This window comes from Rattus rattus, chromosome 3, assembly GCF_011064425.1.
Source record: "Rattus rattus isolate New Zealand chromosome 3, Rrattus_CSIRO_v1, whole genome shotgun sequence".
In the NCBI taxonomy this organism is placed as follows: domain Eukaryota; kingdom Metazoa; phylum Chordata; class Mammalia; order Rodentia; family Muridae; genus Rattus; species Rattus rattus.
Window position 1 is genome coordinate 202582118 of NC_046156.1, and position 25178 is coordinate 202607295.

At 45.1% G+C, this 25178-nt stretch overlaps 1 protein-coding gene across 1 annotated transcript in view; it reads right to left on the reverse strand.

Moving 5' to 3' along the window:
• Positions 1-3802: 3802 nt before the first annotated feature.
• Positions 3803-25178, reverse strand: part of Dmgdh (dimethylglycine dehydrogenase) — a 73633-nt gene continuing 52257 nt past the window's right edge. Inside the window, exons 15-16 of the mRNA XM_032896885.1 lie at positions 10510-10644; positions 3803-4382 (exon numbers count right to left, since the gene is read on the reverse strand). Coding sequence (XP_032752776.1) covers positions 4173-4382; positions 10510-10644 — 345 coding nt within the window. The 3' untranslated portion in view covers positions 3803-4172. The remainder of the gene's footprint in view (positions 4383-10509; positions 10645-25178) is intronic.

Below are 25178 nucleotides of genomic sequence, written 5' to 3' on the forward strand. Positions count from 1 at the left end.
GTAGCTTTGCTTTGAAGGGTCTCAACAAGGCACCGCCTCTTTATACTGTAATTTAGATTCTGGGGAGGGAACTCCTTTTAGGAAAGAGGTGGGATCTGAAGCCCATCTGGAGAAAGGGACCCATCCCCAATGCCCACCAGTCTCTGGAGTGGGGTGGGTGGGTGGGGCTTATCTGCTTTTCCAGGTCTGGTCTGTACCAACCAACACCATTCTCTAAGCTGTCAATTACACATTTGAAACATGGGCGTGGCCTCAGCGGAGGGAACCGTGAGCTGTGTGTCATTGGTGGCAGGCTTTGGGAGCAGGTCTAGAGTCTCTCAGTCCCGAAGCTCCACACTATCCACAGCTCCATGCTTCATGGCCTTCAAAACTCTTCCAAAGTCTCTCCGTGCCCATAATGCTGATTGATTGAGGGTGTGCAGGCCCCTTACCATTCCTCACGGACCTTCTGTAACCTGTGAACAATCTTCATGACTCATTAAAGGCGGAGGTAAATCTGGAATGGTGACTTATACGTGAAGTTTTAGAAAGATTTATTTGGTTTATTTTATATGTTATGAGTATTTTGCCTGCGTGTACATATGTGGACCATCAGAGAGGGCATTAGATCCCCAGCAACAAGAGTTAGCACTTTGCTCATCCTTCTCAGCTTGCCTGTGGTTTGGTTTAAACATGCACAAGGGGGTGAGGGTGGGGGAAAAAAGCCCAGAATGTAGTCCATCTGCTCAACATCCTCTACAATGTACCACAAAAAGTTTAAAATCGTTTTTCTCCTATCATTCTCCCTTATCAGTAAAAAAAACAGGAGAGAGAGAGAGAGAGAGAGAGAGAGAGAGAGAGAGAGAGAGAGAGAGAGAGAGACCTTGAGGCGGTCATTCCACGACATAACAACACCCATAAATGGCTTCCCTGTACCCAGGTCTCTGGTAGCCTAGGATGACCTCCCCATCCTCCTGCCTCAGCCCCAAAGTGCTGGTACTGTAGATGTACGCCACCAGGTGCAGCCATGGTAAGTTCTTTAGAGGGAGTCTCCTGGATGATTCTTACACACACCTCTCTAATACTTTCAAATGTTTATTACACTTATTCACTTGTTCATTTATGTGTTGGGCGGGTGGGCCATGTTGTGCCACGGTGAGTGCAGGCAGAGAGGTCAGGGAATGGCACGTGGGAGTTGGCTCTCTCCTTGCTTGTGCTGTGTAGGTCCCAGGGAATGAACTCAGGTGGTCAGGCTGGGCTGCCAGGATCTCCATGGGCTGAACTACCTTGTCAGCCCACTCTGGTGTTTTCAAGAATGTTGGCTGTTTGCTATTCAGAGCTCACATCAACACTAGCTCCAGTTCTCTGGGATCTCACGGTGTATGACCCACTTTCTGGAAGTGGTTACTACACTTGGGCTCTCCCCTCCAATCCTCACCCCGACCCCTAGTCCTGAGGCTCAAACCTAGGGCCCTATGGGTGGTTGGAAAATACTCTACCACTATGTTATAGCCCTGACCTATTTTAATTCTGATTTTTGAGACAAGTTCTCACTAAGTTGTCCAAGCTGGTTTTGAACTTGGAAGTGTCCTGCCTCAGGCTTCCAGATAATTGTGGGCCTGAGCGACCAGGCCTGACTTCATGTGGGCTCTTTTGGGTCACAGTACTCATCTAAGAGCTGGCTGGCGTGCCGTCTGAGTGCTTAGTAACCTGGCAGTCCTTCCCTGTTTCTCTAGAGGCTCCCTTCTTGAGCTTGCATCCTCTGCAGGCCCCATGGCTTCTTTTTCTATGTTAACTTTACAGCTCCGACTCTGCGTGTTAACCAGCTTGCTCTCTGTGAGCCACAGCTTGTGGCCTCGTGGGGAGAAATCTGCTTGACTCACCTTTCTAAGGCTAAGCTGGGCTGTTTATAACTGATTAGCAATAGGCCGCTTAGAGCACGATGCCTGGTGGATACCAGGAGCCATACCTGGTGGGGACAGAAGCACAGGGGTGACCTAGCTTCTAACAGCACAACATGAACAAAAAAAAAAAAAAAAAAAAAAGAAACCCGGGGAAGTTCCTAGGCAAGTCAAGATGTGGGCTCACCCTGCTGGGAACAATCAAAAGAATCTTGTCCTAAGTTCTGCCATTTTGTTTAATCACAGGAAGAAACTAAGTTCAAGGTCCCAGGCCCTAGAGGAGCTGGGGGCTCCCCAGTAGCCAAACAGCTTCTGTTATTCGCTATCTGTTCCAGGAATAATGACTGTTGCTAACCACAGCTCCCATTGACCCTTTGCTCTCCAAAACATAATGATTGTTCCTAACTACAAAAGAACAAATGGACTTGATTGGCTGGACTATAAGACCTACATTCTGAGGGATCAGTTGACATAGATCAACCACATAACGGAAGCCCTTATCCCTAAATCCTGGTTGGTGGAAAAATGTAACTATAACTCGGCACAGGTGTTTGTGGTTTGCAGGTTTATTCTGCCAAACACCGGCTTGGGGGTCACAGTTCAGCTCCTTAGTCTGGTCTATGGCCCTGACCCATCAGTTGCGATTTGATTACGATACGTTTTCGTTACCTGCATTGAGCTGGTGTTCGAGTTGTGGTGGACCCACGTGGATCCCACAACGTGATGCTGTAAAGAGGACGTCTTTTGAAGTCTAATGTGTATGCCCTTCACTGTTGAAAAGGGCTTTGATTGGTTGGTCTTGCTGATTTTGTTTGAAGATTTTTTTTTTTTTAAACAAAGTCTCGTTCTGTAGCCCTGACTGGCCTAGAACTTGAGGTAATCCCCCTGCTTTTGCCTTCTGAGGGCTAGCATGACAGGCATGAGCCACTGTGCCTAGCTCTCAGGATTGTGCTTTCAACATTGCTTCTTCCTCAGAGTAGAGGAATGTGAGCCCACTTGATATGAACAGAGGGTGACCCTCCGGAGGCCATCGGCAACAGACAGGACGGGAAGCCAGCCTTCCAGTCCCCACGAAGGGGCTCAAACCCCATGATATTCCTGATAATCAGAAAGCATCTGTAACCAAGGATTTCCTCTTTGTGTAAGGGGACACACCCAAGGAGCAAATGGTGAGGGATGACCTTAGTACTCCAATGAAATATAAAATTACTGTCGTTTCAAAACCTACAGGGTAAGGACTCACTTTAGAGCCTCACAAAGCTTCAAGTCCAGCTTTCTTTAACACCTAGAAAATGTTCAAAACCATGAAGCAAAGATGTGCAAATTAATCATAAAAGATAAACTACCTTTAAGACCCTTTTGATTTATTCAGTCAACTAAACCCTAATGATTTTAAGAAGTATATCAAAGGACCATTTCCCAACTTTTTCTTTTTTTCTTTTTCCTCGCCTCGCACAGCGCTGAGGGTAATCCTGTCAGCTCTTAAGCCTCTGTTTGACCTGTGTTGTCAAATGCTTTGTGAAAAGCTCTTCAGAAGGGCACAATGTGATGTCAGCTTCCATTAGTTCCTTCTCAAGGGGAGCCACTCAGTATTCAAACTGTGTTTGTGCTGGCATAATCTATTTAGTCTTCAGCTTCATTTCTGGCGACTTACAAGTCTAGCTTCCTTGGGAAGACTCTTCTCTCTGCAAGCCCTGAGCAAGCAGCAGCTTAGGAAAGGCAACCACAATGTCCTTAAAGCTGCTTTCTGCAGGAGCCATTAGGAAACTGGTAAACATCTGAGAGAACTGCATGTGTGTAACACAGTGATAATAAACACTATTCCCATCATGGACATATTATGAAAAGTTAAATCTATCACTTTTCCACTTAAGGTGAAATTTCCCAAGAAGCAAGTCTGCCCCTGTCATTGCACCTGTTTCTTGTGAAAGACAATTTATTCATTTGTTCTCAGCTGTCAGCCACATCCCGTGTTCCTAGAATCACAGTCCTTTAATCCCACTAGAATCCTGATTTCACATTGGCAAACGCCCAGTGTTTTCTCTGATTGGGTTTCACAAGCACCAGTAATAAAGAGTAATAAAATTAATAAAAAGTGTTCATCTTAAAGTCCTTTGAATGGACAGTGCAATTCATTAATTCATCAAACCCTGGTGTGTGGGAGACAATGAAAAGGGTTTTACGAAGATACTGATCTAGATTCTGGTGATTCTGAAGTGACGTCTTGGCTACCTTTATCCTGGTAGGAGCAGGATCCGAGAGCAGTTCTGCCAGCTACACCTCGGTTGTTGGTCAAGATTTCCTACCATCTTTCTGAAGCCTGGTTCTGGTAGGTTCTGTGGGTACCAATGGTTCCTGTATAATGGTTGCTGGGTAATTTTTACCCAGTAGTTCAACCTCCACTTGTTGTCCCACTTCACTGAGCTCGACTGGGACATAAGCAAAAGCCAGGCTCTTCTGGATGCTGTAACTGTAGCTTCCAGATGTTGTGTTGCCAATCACCTGAAAAAAACAAACAAACAAACAAACAACCCAGCTATCCTCAGCACATCAGCCTGATGGTCACTTATGTGCCTCTAGTCCCTACATGTTTCCCAAGCTACAGAGTTGGTTCACGATGGGGAGGGGATCTATTGGCTACTCATTGTGCAGAATTATGGGTATCATCATGTCCTTCACCCCATCCCTTCTCCCTCTCCCTGCTGGTCCCTCTCTTCTCAAATTGTCTCCTCTCTACCTTTCTGTTTTAGCTACAGACAATTTAAAGTCAACGTTCCACAGATAAAAGCAAACATGTCACATTGTCTTTCCGGGGCTGGCTTCTGTCACTTAACACAGTGATCCCCAGTTCTGCCCATTCTTCGTCATGGCCGAGTAAAACTCCGTTGGATGTTTGCACTATGGGTTCTTTGCCTCTCCTCTGACGGACACCTCAGTTGATCCCGCGCGTCTGCTACTGTGAGTACTGCTCATTGTGACATCTCTGTGGTGGGCTGAGTCGAACTCCCTTGTGTGTTCTCAGGAGTGGTGTGGCTGTGCTTTCTGGTTTTAGTTGTTAAGGATCCTCCTCACTGATGGACATAGTAGCTGGATGAGTCAAGCTTTCCGCCAATGGTGTGTGAGGCTGTCTTTGCCTCTCACATTTTTACCAGCATTGTTATCGCTTGAAGAATTAAGTGTCTGAGGGAGAGCATTTTCAACCTTGTCAATTATAAGGCACCTAGGTTGGGTGTACTGTTAACAGTTAGCTCTATCCTGTTTCCTAGACTCTGGAGAAATCCGTAGGAGTCCTGGGACCTACCTTCAAGAGCTTCCAGCTTAGTTGGGGGTGGAGGGTAGGGTGGGGTGAAGAGAGAGCTATGAGAAAATAAAACCAAACAGCCATGGCAGATCACATGAAAGACTTACTTTATAATTTGGAAGCAGGTAGAATCGGGCTAGCTGAAATGGCAGGCGAACACTTCCAGAAGGAAAGAAGGCTATGACCAGCATATAGTAGATAAATCAATAAAAGCGTGTTGGGTGAAACTGCACCGTATCTCAGTTAGCAAAGACATGAACCATCAAAGCCAGAGGAGGCTTCAAGGTAACTGGGGTGTGAACAAGATCACACAAGTAATCAAAAGCCAGGCGATGAAAACAGAGGCCTCGTGCAGCAAAACCCCAGCAAAACCTATGCAGTAAGTCTGACTGGAAGATAAGAGAGTTATTGAACGCCGGATCTAAAGGAAAAGATGGCATTGAAATAGAGGCAGGATGTCAGGCTGGAGGCATGGCCCAGCAGTTTAAGAACATTTGCTTCTGGGTTCTGGCGCCCGTGTCCTGTGACTCACGACTACCTATGACTCCAGCTCCTAGAACAGTTGCCCCTTCAGGTCCCTAGACACTGCACACATGGTGCACATGCATACACAGAGGCAAACAGGCATACACTTAAAATAAAAATCTCTTTTGGAAGAAATCAGAATTCAGAACAAAGCGTTGAGCCAAAACTCTGGAAAAAGAATAGAAAACAGCAAAAGCAAAATGTGATATATAAAGAAATGGATGGGGCTGGAGAGATGGCTCAGTGGTTAAGAGCACTGACTGCTCTTCCAGAGGTCCTGAGTTCAAATCCCAGCAACCACATGGTGGCTCACAACCATCGGTAATGGGATCCGATGCCCTCTTCTGGTGTGTCTGAAGGCAGCTACAATGTTCTCATATACATAAAATAAATAATTCTTTTAAAAAGAAGAAATGTAGATATGAGCACGCGCACGCACACACTCATAAATTCTGCTGTTCCTTCTGGCCCCACTGTTCAGCACTGTGGACTACACATGCTGGTGTCAACTCTCCCAGCACAAGTCTGTCTGCTCACCCAGACATAGCTTTTACATCACTTCTAGTCTTTTAGATGTTAACACGCTTATCAACTTAACCCTTATCGCTGAGGCCTGGGTCCTTCATCTGAGAGCCCTGAGGAGAAGCTCTCCGTGAGAATCTAAACTTGTGAGAACTGGCTGGTTAAAGGACTTGAATGTGTTCACCTTGCATACGGTGGCGGCCAGAACGCAGCACGTGCTTTGAAGCTGCCTTTCCTCCCTCGGGTCAGAGTCTAGTGACGTGGGACAAGGATTTGGGTCCAAGAGGCTAGGGGTTTAAAGGGTGTCTTGGTGACTTTGGTTTCATTCTGAAGCCTATAAACCAGAGATTTCTGTGGTAGGTGAGGGAGGTAAACTGGCTTGCCTTCGGGACCTGAGGAACAGGAAGAGCTCTGGGTGCCTCTGTCCTGACTCACTGGTCATAAGCCTTTAGTCACTTCAGCCATCCCGTCTCTGCTAATGTCCCACAGCAACTTCCTTGCAGTCATTTCTGAGTTAGTCACCTAACAAAACTGTTCCTTTGGAGTGCTAAGTTTTAAATGGCCTTTGTCTTGTGCTGGTATTGACTTTCATTTCTACCTTCTGGTTCAGGGGTTAACAGGCAGTAATAGTTTCAAAGCCTGGCCTTTCCTTTTATCTTCCTTATAAAATCTATATATTTTACTGTAAAAAAAAAAGTATTTTCTAAATAGTTCTACCTCAATTCTTCTGGGCTCGATCTGACCCATCCCTTCTCACCCAGAGCACACAGGGATGTTTGTCCTGCCCCCTACCTAGTAGATCTTCATATTTTGTTTACAAGATCATTGACCTTGGTTTTTTTTTCCAGCGTACATAATTCTTATTTATTTTAGCCTTTCTTCATTTGTCTCTTTGGGAAATGACCTTTCCAAGGAGTGATACCCTTTAGAATTGCATGTTACCTGTGCTTCCTTCACTGTCCTTATGTATTGCAATTAGTAAACAGAGAAGGAGAAGGAGAAGGAGGAAGAAGAGGAGGAGGAGGGAGAGGAGGGGAAAGAGGAGGAGGAGGAGGAGAAGGAGGGGGAGGAGGAGGAGGAGGACCAGGAGGAGAGCCATAATGACAATGACCACTACCTCCTGAACTCTACACTTTCCCATAAACCTCTTCCTAAAAACTTCCTCTGCTGCCTTAGTCTTTCAGAACTAAAGTGCCCTTATGTCTTGGTTTTTAAAAACTTAAACCATACTTAAGCCTAGGCATCGCCCCGCCCCTGCTTGGACATTTCCAAAGGACATTTCCTATCACCACTTGATATGCATGTATTTAGTGGGGTTTCCTCATGGTCCACCCCTTCTCTCCTGGTGTATAAGCGCCCGCAAAGACAATGGATCTCTTCTGTTTAATCTGTTGTTATGCCAACAACATTGCTGGCACACGGTCAACTGCAAAAACGTGTTGAATAAGCAGGTAAACTTATTCTCTATCTCCAACATTAGGCATGCTTGCAGGAATAGAATATCAAATATCAAAAGCATAGGAAATTAAACCAAGGTTGGGAAACAGAAAAGCAAAACATATGCCTTCTAAAATATAAAGAGTATATATGTGACCAAGAGGGATAGCTTCTCATGTTTGGTTATAACCATGGTAGGGAGGGCTCTAAATGCTCCAACTGCCTTCACAGTAATGCACGCCTTTAATCCCAGCACTCAGGAGTAGAGGCAAGCATGGTCTGGCTGGTCTATATAGCAAATTCCGGCATAGCCAGGTCTACATAGTCAGTCAGTCTCTTCTCTCTGTGTCTCTCTGTCTCTCTGTCTCTGTCTGTATCTCTCTCCCCCCCTCTCACATACACGCACACACACACACACACACACACACACGCCATCACCACCACAAACAACAACCACAATCCAAAATAAATGCCCTCAACACAAAGAAATGATAATGTCTGACATAATGGAGATGCCAATCACCTTGATCTGATCCACACATTGTGTCATGCATTAAAGTGTCCCCATCGTCCCTCAAAAAATATGCATACTTAGCATGGCAATTCAAACTTTTAAAAACATTTGTAAGGGACAATGTAAATGAGGATCTAAAAAGAAGAAAGAAAGAGGACCTCTAGCATGATAAAAAAACGATGGCCCTACTAAGCGCCAAGAGCGGACAGGGTCATGTTAGGAACTTCAAGAGGGAGGCTTAGAACTCTATTGGCAGCTGGCACGTGGTAAGAGAGACAGAAGATGAACTGGGTTGGGGATGTGATTGGATGAGAACATCTGCTTAGCATGCACAAAGCCGTGTGCTGCACGCCTAGGTCAGCATAGAGCAGGGTATGGCGGCGTGCCCCTGAAATACCAGCCAGCACTTGGAAGGAAGGAGGAGGATCAGAAGTTCAAGGTCATCCCCAGCTACAGAGAAGGTTCAAGGCCAGCCCGTTTAACATGAGACCCTGTCTTTAAATCACAGCAAAAGAAAAAAATACAAACTCAGGTACAAAAGGCTGCTCTCAAAGTCACTGCATATCTCAGGCTGGCCTTAACATGATAATCCTCCTGCTTTGGTTTACGGAATCCTGGGATTACCAGAATTCCTAGCTAGGAACGTGTATTAAGAAATAAAGTCTCGAGCTGGAGAGATGGCTCAGTGGCTAAGAGCACTTGTTGCTCTTGCAGAGGTCCTGGGTTTGAATCCCAGTATGGTGGTTCACGGCTCTCTGTAACCCCGTTTCCAGGGGATCCAAAGCCCTCCTCTGACTTCTGCAGGTTCCAGGCATGCATGTGACACACACACACACACATACAGGCAAGCAAAACACTCGTACACATAAAATAATATAAACACACCTCCTTCTAAAGGGCAAAGACCGCATGCCTGAGGGCGTAGAGAAAGAAGGGAAGTAGAGAAAGAAGGGAGGTAGGGAAAGCCACGAGGAACAATTCACACAGAGGAGCCGGCTCAGCAGTGACTGAGCCAGGAAGTGGAGAATGAGCTGGTATGGCAGAAGGGAACTGGAGGTCTGGGGTAAGCCTGTGAGCTTCAGCCCAGATGGGGAGCTGTGGCATAGTTAAGTTGCAAAGTGACTTTAGGGGTACGCAAGCAGGGACAGGAGGAGCACAAACTGGATTAGTGAGTGTTCTTCACCGGAAGGGGCCAGAATCAAAGCCTCAGTACAAGGAGATTGAATTCCCCTCCATCCACCATTCACTAGCCACTCAAGAATTTAACACCCCGCCCCCCAAGTCCCAAAGCCTCATGGTCACATGTATCTAGCAGGGATGCTGTGAAACTAAAGGAGCGCACGTGAAAAGTCTCTGATGTGGAGGGCAAGTCAACCACATCGGTTCTATGTCAAAAGGCTTGTGCCTTGGTTTGTGTGTCTGTTCAGGATAAATAGCTTTTGGAGGAGCCTCAGAGGGCCAGTGCTCTCTCTCTCCCCATCACCTCACCAAGCATCCCACGGCAGTCACATCTGAATGCTGAGTCCCACTGGACTTTGCGGACAGAAAAGGTGAAGTGAAGGGGGTGCTGTGGATGGCCTGTCCCACTAACTCTGGTTACACCGAACTCCCAGAATGACATTAGCAAAGCAAAGTTGGAAGATGGCCACTGTTCCTGAAGAACCAGATGGCGGCTGATTCTCGAATCATCCTCTAAGCCGCAGGCCTCTTGGTCGGGATGTGTTCACTTGGATTTGTGGGTGCTATGCCAATTGTATCTTTTTTTAAAAAAAGATTTATTTATATTTATATATTTGAATACATTGTGGTTGTCTTCAGACACACCAGAAGAGGGCATCGGATCCCATTACAGATGGTTGTGAGCCACCATGTGGTTGCTGGGATTTGAACTCAGGACCTCTGGAAGAGCAGTCAGTGCTCTTAACCACTGAGCCATCTCTCCAGCCCCAATTCTATCTTTTAAAGAGATTCTTGAGAGACTAAATCAGATCACCAGATCCTTATAAAAGCCATTGTTTGTATTCTTGGATATAAAAATATATCGCTTCCCAGTATTTTTTTTTAAAAGCTGTTGGCTATATTTTTTTTAATGCACATAGATTCTTCTGCTTGCAAAAAAAAAAAAAAAAAGAAAAGAAAAAGAAAAAAGCAGCATTTTGGTTTCTTGTCCGAATTACTTTCTGTTTCTATAATGTCAGCTCAGAAAGCAAGTGTGCCATCCTTTCAATAAGTGAATAAATTAGAGAAGAAAAAAATAAACGAAAAAATAAGCCACCTGGTAAAGTACAGAGCAGCTCAGTCGTGGGCAATGTGGTGGCCCTGGTACTCACCTTGCCCTTGTACCAAACGCTTTCATTTCCCTCTGGATCCACATCGTCTGTTGCCAAGGTGAGGCAGACCAGTCTCCGCTTCAGCCCCTTGGCTTTAATCTGCTTCAGCGCTTGCTTCCCTGTGAAGTCTGCTGGCTGCAGAAAACCACCATAACGATGATGAATGAGAGCTCAGACTCCGGGACAAGGTTAGGGGATGCAGGCATTGTGTCTTTCCTGCGTTCTCACCGGTTACACGGGGAATAAAAACACAGAGTGGATCAAACATCCAGACGAGTACTTCCTAGGGCCCAAAGGACAGTACCAGCCACCGATTCCTTGGGAATACGTTAGACTTCGTGTAATAACGCGGGCTGACAATTTTACCAGAACGTCCTCGGCAGAAAGGCAGAAGGCACGGTACTGTGATGGTGGGTTACGAAGGAGGCCCCCGTATCTAATGGGTCTGGATAGTGGAGTCAGCTATCTGAGCAAAGTACGTCTCAATTCCTACCCGTTGGAAGCATTTTATAAGGAAAAGACTCTTTTATTAACATGCGATGCCAAAAGCCACCCCACCTCCCCAACATTCCTTGGGATGTACTAACCCACTGAACTACCCTCATTAGCTCCTCCGGGAGAGCTAGACACATAGTGCGGCGTCGGGCCTCACCAAGTGGTGGGCTCACAAAGTGAGCCAGAGGCAGGCGTTTGTAACGAAGGCCCTGTTCTTGAAACCTGCTGCTTTACCCTTTTCTCCTTCTTCCAGGATGACGCTCCTGTTCCAGTTTGAAGATGTTCCCCTTCATTAACTGAGTCACACGCCCCACAGCTGAGCAGGTGACACCGTGAGCAATAACTGATCCCTGGGGACACTAGATAATAAAGGGAAGAAGATAACTCTACCCAGCTGGAGTGCCCGGGATAACGTGGGGCAGACTCAGCTCAGAGGCTGAGAGCAAGGGCACTGCCAGGCGAGAAGACGGACGACCGCAGACATAAGTGTGTCTTATGGGGTGAAGAGGGAATTCGATACAGAAAGCACAGCTCTGCTGAAAGGCGTTACGGAGGCCATGAAAACCAAAGCCTCAAAATCTATTATCACAGACAGACTGACCACACACAGAAACAAAAGCCAAACCAAACCAACGTCAACAACAAAACCCTGACCCAAAGAAGCAGCCCCAGGCTTCTGCTTCTTCACCACCCAAAAGAGCAACGGTCCGTTCCAAAGGCGCCCTCCATAGGACAGAGCTTAAGATGTACATGGTGATTCCTCAACACAAAACACCTAGGATGGTGTGTAGTACATCCACGGCCTCTGAGGGTCGGCAGGAGAGGTCCCACACCCCATCCACCTGATGGCTTCCGGGATGCAGCCACCGCACCACGCGGTTCTCATCAGATTGCAAAGGTACGCTGTGACCTGCGCAGGATGCTGAAGAAGGCTTCCGTTAGCAGGATTTAAATACTGTACGAAACCAAAATCCAGGTCTCTCTCCCTTCACGGCGTGACCCAGATGCTGAAACCAGGTTTATTTCAAGCCCAGAGCATGAAGATATAAAGAGAGACCAGGTCGGGAGATAGTTACTCCAGGAGGGGCTGGAGAGGGAAGATCTCAGAAACAATTTGAGTTATTTGGATTCATAGATCATTTTTTAAAAACTTCTTATAAGGGAATTAACTACACAGGCTTAAGAGTCTCCCGATTCGGAGTTGGGGATTTAGCTCAGTGGGAGAGCACTTGCCTAGCAAGTGCAAGGCCCTGGGTTCGGTCCCCAGCTCCGAAAAAAAGAAAAGGAAAAAAAAAAAAAAAAAAAAAAGTCTCCCGATTCAGGGCTGGTGGGATAGCTCAGTGAGTAAAGCCACTTGCCACCAAGCTTGGTGACCTGAGTTTGTGAGTGACAACTCACACAGTAGAAGGGGAAAACTTACTCTGTCAAGTTGTCCTTTGACCTCCAAAAATATGGCAAAACCTCTCTGGGTGTGCACACAATATTAATTACATATAATATTATTTATTGCAGCAAAGGAAAAGTAACTTGTGCACTCTACATATTTATAGTCTAGGGTGTTTTACATAAGAGGGTTGTAGACACGTATATGTATTTCCCTCTAACAAGAATATTGGATATATAAATGATACAAAGAATATTTCAAGCTTTCAATTTCATGACCTTCCATTCCTTTATGGCCCATTTACCTAGGTTATAAAATTAAAGTCATAGTAAACTAATGTTCACTGCAGTTAAACGGTCACCAAATACAGACAAACAAACAAACAAAACCCCGCTTTATAAATGACAAAAACGGTTGTTCCTTTTTAAAGAAAACTTTCTACAGCGGATGAATGGTGATGGGGGTTAGTCAGAATCTTTCTTCTCATAGGAGACAACATCTGTGGAAAAATAAAGTAAAAGGGCCTCTGATTGGGTAGAAAGCACTTAGGACATAGGAGTGGATAGCACCCTATGTGGTGGGACTTGCAGGATGCTGGTGGCTCTTAAATAGTTCTCCTCTCCTGGAACCTGAATCTTCACAACCTCAAATTGGTTCAATCCTGAAGGCTTTTGGCAGTCTGCTATTAAAGAATTTCCTAGCAGAGCCAGGCACAGTGGCACAAGCCTTTAATCTCAGCACGTGGGAGGCAGAGGCAAGTGGATCTCTGTGAGTTCGAGGCCAGCCTGGTCAACATAGTGAATTCCAGAACAGCCAGTGCTACACAGGGAGAGAGTATCTTACACTGTCCTCCAAAGAAAACCCCAAACAAACAAAAAGAATTTCCTAGCAAGTATGGCTTCATCTGTGAAGCCCCATTGTGTGTCAGACACTTACTATGTAGAACATGGTCTTGTGACCTCAGGGAAGCTCCTGGAGAAATGGGGGACTCCTTCTCTCCATAGAACAACGTATTTAGTCCTGAAACCATTCCTGTTTTAACTTGGTAGGAAGAACACAGACCCATGGGAGACACCTGCAGACACGGTGGTCAGAAAAGTACACCAAGCCACAATACCCATGTGCAATATGAGTTCTGCCCAAGTCTAAATAGCACAGATGTTTCTTAAATTTAAAACGAAGAGCATCTAATTGCTTGGTTTCTGACCAAACAAGGGACTGAGGTGAATATTTTGTACATCAAAGCAGATCTGGCCTCCAGGTTCTCCCAGCATCCTCAGTGCCCACTTGGCATACCCTGCCCCCAACCCTGAACTTTCCAGGCTGGTCTGTCCTTCCCCCAGAGGCTCTTTCCTCTATAATCCAGGCACTTCGGGGTCTCTCTCTCTCTCTCTCTCTCTCTTTCTCTCTCTCTCTCTCTCTCTTTTTCTAGTCTCTCTCCTATACCCTCTTCTCTCTCACCCTTTCTCTCTTTCCCCTCCCTTTCCATGGTGACTTTCCTGGCCTTGGTCCCTGGTCTAGTGAACTCATCCAAGAGCAGCTTCCCAATAAACCTGCATTTAATCTAATCTAATCTGTCTTGAATTGGCTCATTTCACCGGTAGAGAACTAACCTATCAGTAATGTGTGAAGGCAGAATGCAGACATACATTCTATAATTCTATAACAGAGGTGGGCTCAGAGAGCACTCTGGGAAGGTGAGGAATTGGGACTGAGAACAGGAAGTGTCATGTCAGGAAAGCACTTCACAGTGGGAGTTGCTGGGGCTGAGCTTTGTATAGCGGGTTCTAACACAACTCTGACCAAAGGTGTTCGAATCTACAGTACGACTTGACCTTCACAACAACACAGATGACAGGCTGGGGTCTGAGAGACAAGAACCAGCTCAGCCAGATTCAACCATTGGAAAACTGGTTAGGAACCGAGCCCTCAGGGCTGGAGAGATGGCTCAGTGGTTAAGAGCACCGACTGCTCTTCCAGAGGTCCTGAGTTCAAATCCCAGCAACCACATGGTGGCTCACAACCATCTGTAATGAGTTCTGATGCCCTCTTCTGGTGCGTCTGAAGGCAGCTATAATGTACTTACACATAAAATAAATAAATAAATATTAAAAAAAAAAAAAAAAAGAACCGAGCCCTCTTTATCCTTTCTTCAGTTAAGGAACATCTAGGTTGTTTCCAGCTTCTGGCTAGTCTGAATAAAACTGCTATGAGCATGGCTTCACATGTGTCCTTGTAGCAGGACAGAGAGTCCTCTCAGGATATGCGTGCCCTCAGCTGTTAAAAACAATGACATCATGAAATTTGCAAACAGCTGGATGGAACCAGCGAAAAAAGAATCATCCTGAGTGAAGTACCCCAGACCCAGAAAGACAAACATGGTATGTACTCACTTACAATGGGACATGAGCTGCCAAGTAAGGAATAACCACAGAACGATAATCCACAGACCCTGAGAGGCTAAGTAACAAGGAGGACTCAAAGGGAAGGGGTGCATAAGTCTCCCTGGAAATGGGAAATAGAATAGATTTTGTAGGCGGATTGGGGGCGTGGGTGGGCATAAGAAGGATCAGGCAGCAGGTGAGGTGGAGGGAGAGTACTGGGAGAGACAACCAGAATTGGGGAGGATTTGGGGGTGATGTGGAAAACACATTAAAAGGAAAACAGAAGGCCTGTTCTGGCCAACTTCACTGAACCGCTGAAATCAAGGACCGTTCTACCTACCCCCAAAGGGGTCGCAGGAACTTGTGACCTCGGTGTTTAGAAACAAGGAACAGTGCACAAGGGCTACAGACTTGGGTACCAGGATGGGGATGAACAACAGCCTAACCCTGCTTTTGCCACATTTACCATTGTACCAGGGGTAAGAAGAAGCCTCGCCTGTGCCAGCAAAGAGTTAGGACAAGCAAAAGAACATGGGCAGAAACAAAGCGAAACAGCAACAAACAAACAAACAAAAACGGAAGGGAAAACACGGACTGTAGATACTTTAGAGGCACTAACCCCAAAAGTACTTCCGGGAAGGACCCTGGTCCTAGACAAGGATGCGATAAGGGAGGTTTGGTTTCTTATCTCCCCTAAGTGCACACCCTATCTGGTGTGACCAGAACTCCCAGTTTTCATCCCTTCTGAGGAACCACTTTAAAAATGGGTCTCTAGATTATCCTGGTTAAAAAAAAGAAAGAAAGAAAGAAAAAAGAAAATAGGTTATGTCTGTTCCCCAGTCTCAGTGCATCTGATAAGTGATTTATATTTAAGCATGTATATGTATACATGCTGCAGGGAAAGGAGTATTGTTTACGTGTGAGCTCAGATGCTCACGGAGCCCAGATCCCCTGGAGCTGGAGTTACCGGTGATAACAGGTGAGTCACATGCTGTGGGTAGTGGGTACAGAACTAGCCCTCAGCAAGACGGCTACATGCTCTTAACCACCTAGCCGTCTTGACTACTGAACTCTCCGGACATTCCTCAATGACTGTGTGCTTAGCCCAGATAAGGCCATTTAAAGGAAAGATGTTTCTGTGGCGGGGGTGGAAATGTAACAAAAAGTACAATTTGCTGGTCAATCACTTAGCTGAAAGACCATGCCTCGGGAAGGGTGATTTATAATAAGCCCCATGAAAGAGATGGGAGGGATAGTTATCCCTTTGAGATAATTTTTTTTTTCCTACCTAGAAAGCCTGTATAACTTTTCCTTTTTCTCCTTTTTACCTTTGTCCGTTTTCCAGACACTTTGACAAAGCTTGGGCAGGCTTTCCTGGACACTTTGGACTCTCCCTTTCTTTGTATGTTGTTAATTCTCCCACCTAGGGCCCTCCCCCACCCTGCTTCTTCAACATGGCTGCCTACAAAAGGCACAGCTGTCTCTCTGCCTCTTCCCCAACTCCCTCCTCTGGGAAGTGACTGAGATTTACAGGTAGCTACTCTGCCATTTTTCTTTTTAAACTCTCATAAAATGGTCCTTGGGATTTCTGCTGAGTCTGTTCTTAAATTCTTTCATTGACAAGCCCAAGAAACCGGAAAGAGGCGCCAATTTCCTTGGTAACAGGTGACTCCTGTGGTGGAACTCCCCAAATTTTCCAGTAACAAAATAACAGTAATAATTCAATAAAGACTAATTCTTGATAAGTAATATTTATAGTTAGTTAGGCCCCGGCAATGTGTCTGACACAGCTTGTGTTCATAAACTCAGCCATGTTCACAGTAACCCTGAGGTAGTTAGTACCAGAGGGTACACCAGTTCATAGGAGATTAACTTGAGGCTCAGTTGCTGGCAGCACAAACCGCCACCTGCAGATTCTCTGACCCCTGGAAGGCACAGCTGATAGAATGTTCTAGGGCCTCACATCTTGTTTTGGTGCCCTCTTCTAACTCCAATTCTGCTCCACATCCCGTTGGCCATGAGGTGGAGAAATCCCTCACCCGTTCGCTCTTACCACCACGATGTTATAGTCGAACGCATGAACTGAGCCCTCTGAAACCCTGAGCTAAAATAAATCTTTCTCTCTGAGGTTGTTTCTGACTGGCATTTTGTTACGGCCGCGAGTAAAGTAACTAATACATAGCCAGGGCGCAGAGCAAAGCCAGCCCTCACCCCTTCATACAGCCCTTTCCAATCTAGCTGGGTTCCCAAAGGGAAGACTTCAAGTGCCACCATGAGATTTCACCCATTTTACTTAGCTTGCCTCCCAAGAGATGGTAGGTTTTACTTTACTGCCTACTAATCAATTATAAGCGGGAAGAGATGTGTCTGAAGGTTATGCTGCAATTAGTGGTACGGTCAGAAAGACCCACGAACAGACATGCATGTGTTTAATAAGTTACTGATGAATTCCCTATATAAGCCGCAGTTGAAATCTTGGAGAAATGTACAGATGTCTGGAGCACTGGGACTTCAGTTAAAAAATAGTCTCGGCATGTTTTTTTAAATGTATTACTTTTAAATATCAATAAAGGCCATGAAGGCAGCCACTGTAATGCACACTAAACATAACATCCACACGTATACACAGTAGGTGTTAGGCGAGAGGTAATCACTCATCCTCCAGTTAGCCCTGTCAATAGCGTGCGTGCTGCCTGAATGCCAATGTAAATGAAGTACATTGAACTAGTATTTTCAGAGGAGTGAGTTTGGCCAATCAAGTGCTTGAATTCACAGACAGTCAAGCCTGACAGTTGGAGTAGGATTCGGATACAGAGCTGGGAGAAAGGCCCTCCCTCCGTTGACCAGAGGAAAGAGTCAGGGCAAAGCCTCTGACCGCTCTTCTCCATTTATGTGGAGTAAAAGATCATCAGAAAACCCAAGGGTGTCGTTAGTGCTTAGCTCATTCTCTTCAAACTGAAATATTAAGCGTTTTAAAGATAGGAAGAGAGAGATGAGATGGGAAACAAACAGAGGAGACCAAAGTAAACCAGTAGGTAGAGGAACTCGGAGAGACATTGAGGGGGATGCGAGGAGACGAGAGGGAAGGAGCAGCCGGGACTAAAGGAGAGGTAACTAAGGGGTAAACATAGAATAGATTAAATGGTTAAATAAGTTACGAGCTCGTCAGAGATTGAGCCAAAGCTTTTGGCCTAGGCATTTAATAATAACCAATTAGTCTTAGAGTCGTCACTCTGGGAGCCGGGACTGAGAAAGGAAAAACCGAATTTAATATTTTTAACATCTGTGCTTATCTCTTCCTTATCACACGAATTTCCTTCCATTCTCTTTTCTGAAATGTTGAATATAAGTCCCTCCCCACCGCCCCCTCCGCCAACCAATGGCTTCTTTTTGAGCCAAAATCTAGCTGTGCAGCTAGCTACAAGCTCATGATCTTTCTCCCTCAAACTCCCAAGTGCTGGGATTATAGATACACGACACTCACACTGAACCGGTTTGGGTAGTGTTGTTGTTGTTGTTGTTGTTTTGTCCTCTGCACCAGCAGCAAGTGCTCCTAACTGCTGAGCCACTCTCCATCCCCCACTCCCCAGTTCGACCTTCTCCTTCACAGAGTTCTATTTCTAGCACCAACGAGTACATGCTATGCCATACGATATGTTACATCTCCTGTGGTTTGAATGTGGGCTGGTGAGATGGCTCAGCGGTTAAGAGCACTGATTGCTCTTCCAAAGATCCTGAGTTCAAATCCCAGCAACCACATGGTGGCTCACAACCATCTGTAATGGGATCTGATGCCCTCTTCTCGTGTGTCTGAAGACAGCAACAGTGTACTTACATATAATAAATAAATAAATCTTTTTTAAAAAAAGGAAGATAGGAAGAAATAAGACCCACATCCCACAGCCAGAATCCCCAGGAACCAGGCATGGGCACTGCAATCCTGTTCCCAGGCTTATAGGCAGTGGCAGAGACTCCTGCTGGTCACCAGCTTCTCCAAGGGACAGAATAGAGATGAGAATCCGGGTGGCAGGTTCCTGTCACTGTTCCTCATGCACACTTGAAAAGCTTCTCATTTAAAATGGGCCCAGAGCACCACTGAAGGCAGCTGGGAGGGGGCCTCCTTGGGAAGCATGTGGCCGTTGCTGGCCTGAGACTGTGTTAGCCGTAACATCCTTTGGACAGCTGTTCCGCCCTCTGTGCCTCTGCGTGTGACTAGGATGCTGAGAGAGCATTCTTTGAGTCGCTCGTGTGGGGAAAGGGTTGACTTAGCCCTCACCCTATCAGGACAAACCACAGTCTATTTATTTCCTATCCAGGATTAGAACCACAGGAACCAGCAGCATGTGACTTGGGCCAGTCTGGCTGTATTACAAGAACCTCAGGGTCAGAGAAAGCTAGACGTCTTCCCCCCGGTCTAGAGAGAGAGACTTTTTTTGCTATACAGTCCAGCACGCCTTCAATAGGCCCTTTGTAGCAAAATGTTAAATAATGAGTTTAGCTGTTGTTATTGGCCGGAGAATGAACTCTCTCACACACATAAAGTTCTCACTCTCGGCCCTTAGCACTGATGGCTGAGAAACAACTCATCTAGCATTCTCCTAGCCAAGATTACTAACCAGATGAGGACTTCTTCCCCCCAAAAGTCTTCAATGGAGCAAGAACGGGGGCTTTGTTGGGTACAGGGAAGTGGGGGATAGCACAAAGACCAAAGGAGCAAGGGCAGTGGCTCACATCTGGGTCCTAGCACTTGGGAGGCAGATGCAGGAGGATCGTGAGTGTAGCGCCAGTTTGGACTAAGTAAGGAAACGGAAACCTGTCTCAAGTCTCAACAGGACAATCTAAACACTGAGCAAAACCTTTAAAACATGCCTGAGCAGATCAGTCACCAGGATAATTACCATTTAAACCAAACCAGAATTTTCTCGAAAGCTAAAAAGAGTCCCCATTCACATGCATTCTGTGACTTTCATTCGATTCGATTTTAAAGGATTATTTATTTATTTCATGTATGTGAGTATACTGTTGCTGCCCTCAGACACACCAGGAGAGGGCATCGGATCCCACTACATATGGTTGTGAGCCACCATGTGGCTGCTGGGAATTGAACTCAGGACCTCTGGAAGAGCAGTCAGTGCTCTTAACCGCTGAGCCCTCTCTCCAGCCCCTTAATTCAATTTTAAAGAAAACACTAGTTAGGCTTTGAAGCTCAGTATTCAAAAGAAAGCAGCCTTTGGACCTTTGGCTTTATCAGGGATGTGTTTACGCTTAGCTTCAGCAATAGCCAAGGTTTAGCATTCTCACAATACACTTGACTATCTGCAAATTCTGTAAGATCAGTCAACTGCCAAAAAAATGTTCAGGAAAAAAAGCTGCCCTTGTGCTAAATGTCTGCAAGCATTTTCTCGTCATTCCCTAGACACTAAACTCCAAGATGGCCCCATGTGCCTTTGTGTTGTGCTACGATTTCCGCGCTTGTGAAACGCACAGGAAGGTTTGGAGGGCTCAGAAGCAAATGCTGTGCTGTTCCCCAGAATGTGGAGATTTCTGTATACTGGAGGGGCTGCGGCTTCACTGTCCAGGCATGGCTGGACTGTTCATCTCTCTGCAGGGTAGAGAGAAAAGCAAGTGCCCATTTTGTGTTTAAGTACAGCCCTTAAATGCAAAGCAAACAAGTATCCAGGAAATAAACAGGAAGAGCGGAATCTCGGCAGCAGTCCAAAGCCTTCCTTGCCGAGCTCAGCAAACACTGGGAGGGTTCCTTTCTCCTGTATGCTTCATTTAGATCAGCTCTAATCAGACGGAAAGCCACTGATGTTTACTGAGGGGACAAATGTTCTTTAGCTCATCTAAACCTCATAGCCGGCTTATGCTTTCTTCATTAGCTAAGAGAATCAGGTGCTTAGAGACAAAACACCTTGCACTGGAAAGGAGAACAGAAGCCACTGAAATCCTTCAGCAACCCTGCTCAGCTGTCACCAAGAGCCTGCAGCTGAGGCGGCTGGTGCCCTGGAGCACAGTGAACCCTATTGTAGGGCAGGAGTTCCAAACACCCGCTGCCGCTGCCGTTAACATCCATGCATATCTGAAGGACCCAACCCCCAGCTTCCAGAACAGAGCTCCAAACGCACAGGCTTAGCTACCTTCCAGAACTTTCCACTGGGTCATTCCTCATTCACGAACCCTCCCAGTTTGCCAGCCACATCTGTCCTGTATTCCCAGATGCTGACACTATCCCTTTTCTCTCCCTCCACCCTCATGTGCAGCTCCTCGGGTGAGCACCATGCTTTCCTAATACGTCCACATTATTTCCTTTGCCACCCCACAGCCTCTGCTCAGCTGATGCCTCTGCCCTTTCTCCACTAGATTCCTCCAGTAATTGGGGAAAAGAGCTTCCTGTCACACGGACAACTTTCTTTTAATCGGTCTTCCATCAGCAGAGTGTCACTTCTTTCTCAGGAGCCTTAAATAACTCCTTAGACTGGCAGATGAGAAAGCCCCTTTGTGATGGGCACCTCTGCTTTCCTAAGAGCCTTCCTGGACACTGCTTTCAACAGAATATATTTACTGAATATTCTTCATGTGCCAGTGCCGGGTCAGGTGTAGAAAGTTAAAACCATAATGCATATTTTGTATTTCTAGCTCCTGAATTGAAGTATACCATTCTGTTCAAAAGAAATAGAATAAGCTTACTTTTTGAACAAGAAAAATAATTTCAAGTGCTCAAGCCCTCCAAGGAGATCATATCCGTGAAATTTACTTTGGGTTTCATAATTTACTTTAGAAACGATCCAATAAAAGCAGAAAATATCTTTAAAAGATCAATTGTATCACAAAGTTAATTTTACTCCTAAAGTGAAAAGCTTCACCTTAGAAAGCAAATATAATTCAACAGATAACAAGTTTAAAATTTTAACAGCTTTGATAAAACTAATATCTACTCTCAATTAAAAGTACCAGGAACAGCAGGGACCAGTTCAGCCAGATACAGAACAATTGTGGAAGTCCTCGGGTGAGCGCTGCCCCTGGTGGTGGGAAACGCACAGTTTCCACAGCAGGTCAGGAGCAAGGCAGGGCAATTGCCATCACCACTCTCCCTCAGTGTCATGGAGGGTTAAGCCGAGGGAGGAACTGAGCAGTGCGGTAAGGTAAGAAAAAGAAACAAGAGTTTAGGAGAAGTAAAGAGAAGCTGTATTTATACAACGTGGTTGTGTGTGTCGAAAATCTGAAAATGAAACATATAAAAAAAATCTACTAGACCTACTAAGTAGGGTTGGTAAGACTGAAAGGTACAAATAAAATCAAAAGATTTCTCTTATTCAAGCACGTGTGTATGTGTGGGGAGGTATGTGTGCACTTGTATGTGTGTATGTGTGTGTAGAAGTGTGTGTATGTGTTCTTTTGGGGGTGTACACGTGTATATGTGTGTGCACAGGTATGTGTGTGTGTGTGTCTGTGCATTCTTGTAGAGGGTGCACATGTATGTGTGTAAGTGTGGAGTGTATGTGTATGTGTGTAGGTGTGTAGTGTGCGCATGGATGTGTATGTGTATGGAGTGTATGTGTGTGTACATATGTGTGGATGTGCATGCACAATGAAAACTGGAGATTGGTGGTGGCTCTCTTCCTCTATTTTTTGTCACCTTGTTTTTGGAGACAAGGTTCCACACTGAACCCGGAGCCTATTGAATAGACGAGAACATCGGGCCATCAAGCCCCCAAGATCTCTTGTTTTGCCTATCTGGCACTGGATTACACATGCATACAGCCAATGGCTTTTTGTGTAGGAGCTGGGATTTGTGGGCAGTGGGCACTTTACCAACTGAGCTGTTACCAGGCTCCCAGCTGCATAGCTATATACAGAAGTTAGAGCAACTGAAAACGGAACTTAAAATGCCATTTATGATAGTATTAAAATATGAAATATTTAGGTATATACAGACTTGCATCCTGGATTCTACAAGATACTTCTGATAGAAATTAATGATGATCTAAATGGACATAGAGATATACCTTGTTCAAGTCTTGAAAGACTTGAATTAACCTACAGAAGTAGTGTATTCCCCGTCACAATCCCAAAGGGGCTTTTAAAAAAAAATCAATTGACAATCCGTTTCTATGGTTTATGGGAAACCCAAAGGACCTGGACTAGCCAAAACTAATCTTACTTAAACTATAGTAATATATATTATATACCAGGAAATATTAGTAGTTCGATGGAACACAGCAGAGCCCAGAAATAGGACCAGAACTGAGTCCTACCCTTCTACAAAGGTAGTGAGTACACAGGGTGCAGCCTTTACAACAAATGCTGCTGGAAACTGGAGAGCCATGTGCAAACAAACTTAAACCACACCTTGCAACTGATATAAAAGTCAACCAAAGGTAGATCATAGACCTAAATATAAGAAGGTGGCTTCAAACCTTGTTTCAAAATAACAAATAAGGTTTTTAAATCTTTACAGTTTCTAGAAGCAAACATAGATGGCTGTCCCTAAGACTTGGAGCCAGCAGTAGACTGTGTCTGTGGATTTGAGCACACCATCAACACTGATGCTCAGGAAACTATAATTTACATCCATTCCAAGTTGTGAATGCTAGTCTTTTTTTTTTCCAATAAAAAAGTCATTAACTTAAAAAAAAGTTAAGCAACAGTTCTTGGATTGGAACTAAAAGCATCACCCACAGAAGAGTGAGGCCAGTGTGGGGCTCAGGGGACAAAGGCTGACAAGTCTGACAGGTCACCTGAGAGCAATCCCTGGACCCGCATGGTGGGAGGAGAGAATGATCCAGCAAGTTGTCCTCCTGCCTCCAAGGCACATACATGTATGTCCTGCCCTTCAATCAACTGATTGATCAATTAATATGAACCATGTTAAAGATCAATTGATAAAGATTTCACATTTCACAAACTAAAAACTCCTTGGAAGATACAATTCAAAAATTAAATAATAAGAATACAGACTGCAGAACCATTTACAAAACATGTACCTGATATATATATATATATGTGTGTGTGTGTGTGTGTGTGTGTAGAATATATATATGTAGACTATATAAGGAACTTGAAAAACTCAACAATAAGGAAGCAAATTTCCACTGAAAATGGGTAAGAGATCTGACCAGACATTTACCAAAGAACAAAGAAGACTTCAGAAATAGTAGACAGGTACATAAAAACAGAAGTTAATATCATCAGCCATGGAGAAATCAAATTACAACCAGTCAGCATCTCACAGAATGGCTCTAACTAAACAGACTGACCAGGACAGACATCTGATAAGGTTGTAGAGAAAGTAAACTTTCTACATGCTATTTGTAGAAATATAAAATAAAAATGATACAACTTTATAAATATCAGCATCTTAAAACACTAAGCTAGGGGCTGGAGAGAAGGCTCAGCAACTAAGAACACTGGCTGCTCTTCCAGAGGACTGAGATTCCATTCCCAGCACCCACACAGCAACAACAATGCAATTACAAGGAATCTGACACCCTCTTCTGGCCTCTATAGGCACTGCATGCACATGGTGCGCGCACACACACACACACACACACACACACACACACACACACACACACACACACACAGCCCAACATTCATACATATAAAACCAAGCATGCTTAAAAATAAAATAAAAGATATAACATATCCTTGCTGTTCTACTCAGTAATTCCACTCCTAGGTTTTACCCAAGAGAAAATAAAGTGTGCGCTCATAGAATCAGTTGTACAGAAATGCCACCAGACACTGTGAGACATGCGTAATCCCAGCACTTGGGAGGTAGGGTCAGGATGGTGGAGAGAGCAGAGTCCTTTGCAGCTAGTAAGTAGAGAGCCAGCCTGGCCAACATGAAACACGCTCCTTCTAAACAGATAGTCTAAAAACAGCTAGGGTGGTTTTATTTGTGATAGTCTCAAACTGAAGCAAGGCGAATGTTCAACAACAGATCGGTGTTTAAACGAACTGCAGTGCAGAAGATGGAACACTGCTTAGTATTAAAGGACTGAGCTGTTGCCGTTTAAGCACGTGCAATGTGTTCGCATCTTGGCGAGTGTAGAGCCAAATCATGAGGGAGTGGGGCGAGCCTTCGCCAGGCAAGAACGGCCCTGAGTTCTTTCCACAGCATCACCCTTCTCAAACAAGGAAGCTTATGTATATTCATGTAAGGGTTGTCCCATTGCTGACGAGGCTCCGTTGTAAGCTTAAGAAAAATAGTAGACACATTTCCAGACATTTTTATCTCAAGGATATCATCTTATATTTAAAATGATGGACAAGGGCGCTGGGAGCAGGCTTAGTTTTCAAGTTTTGGCTGAAAATAAAGGAAAAGGCATTTTGAAGTTACAGTAAGGTAGGAGTTTGCCACTAAAGACGCCGACCTCATCTCCCAATTGACGTATGACAAC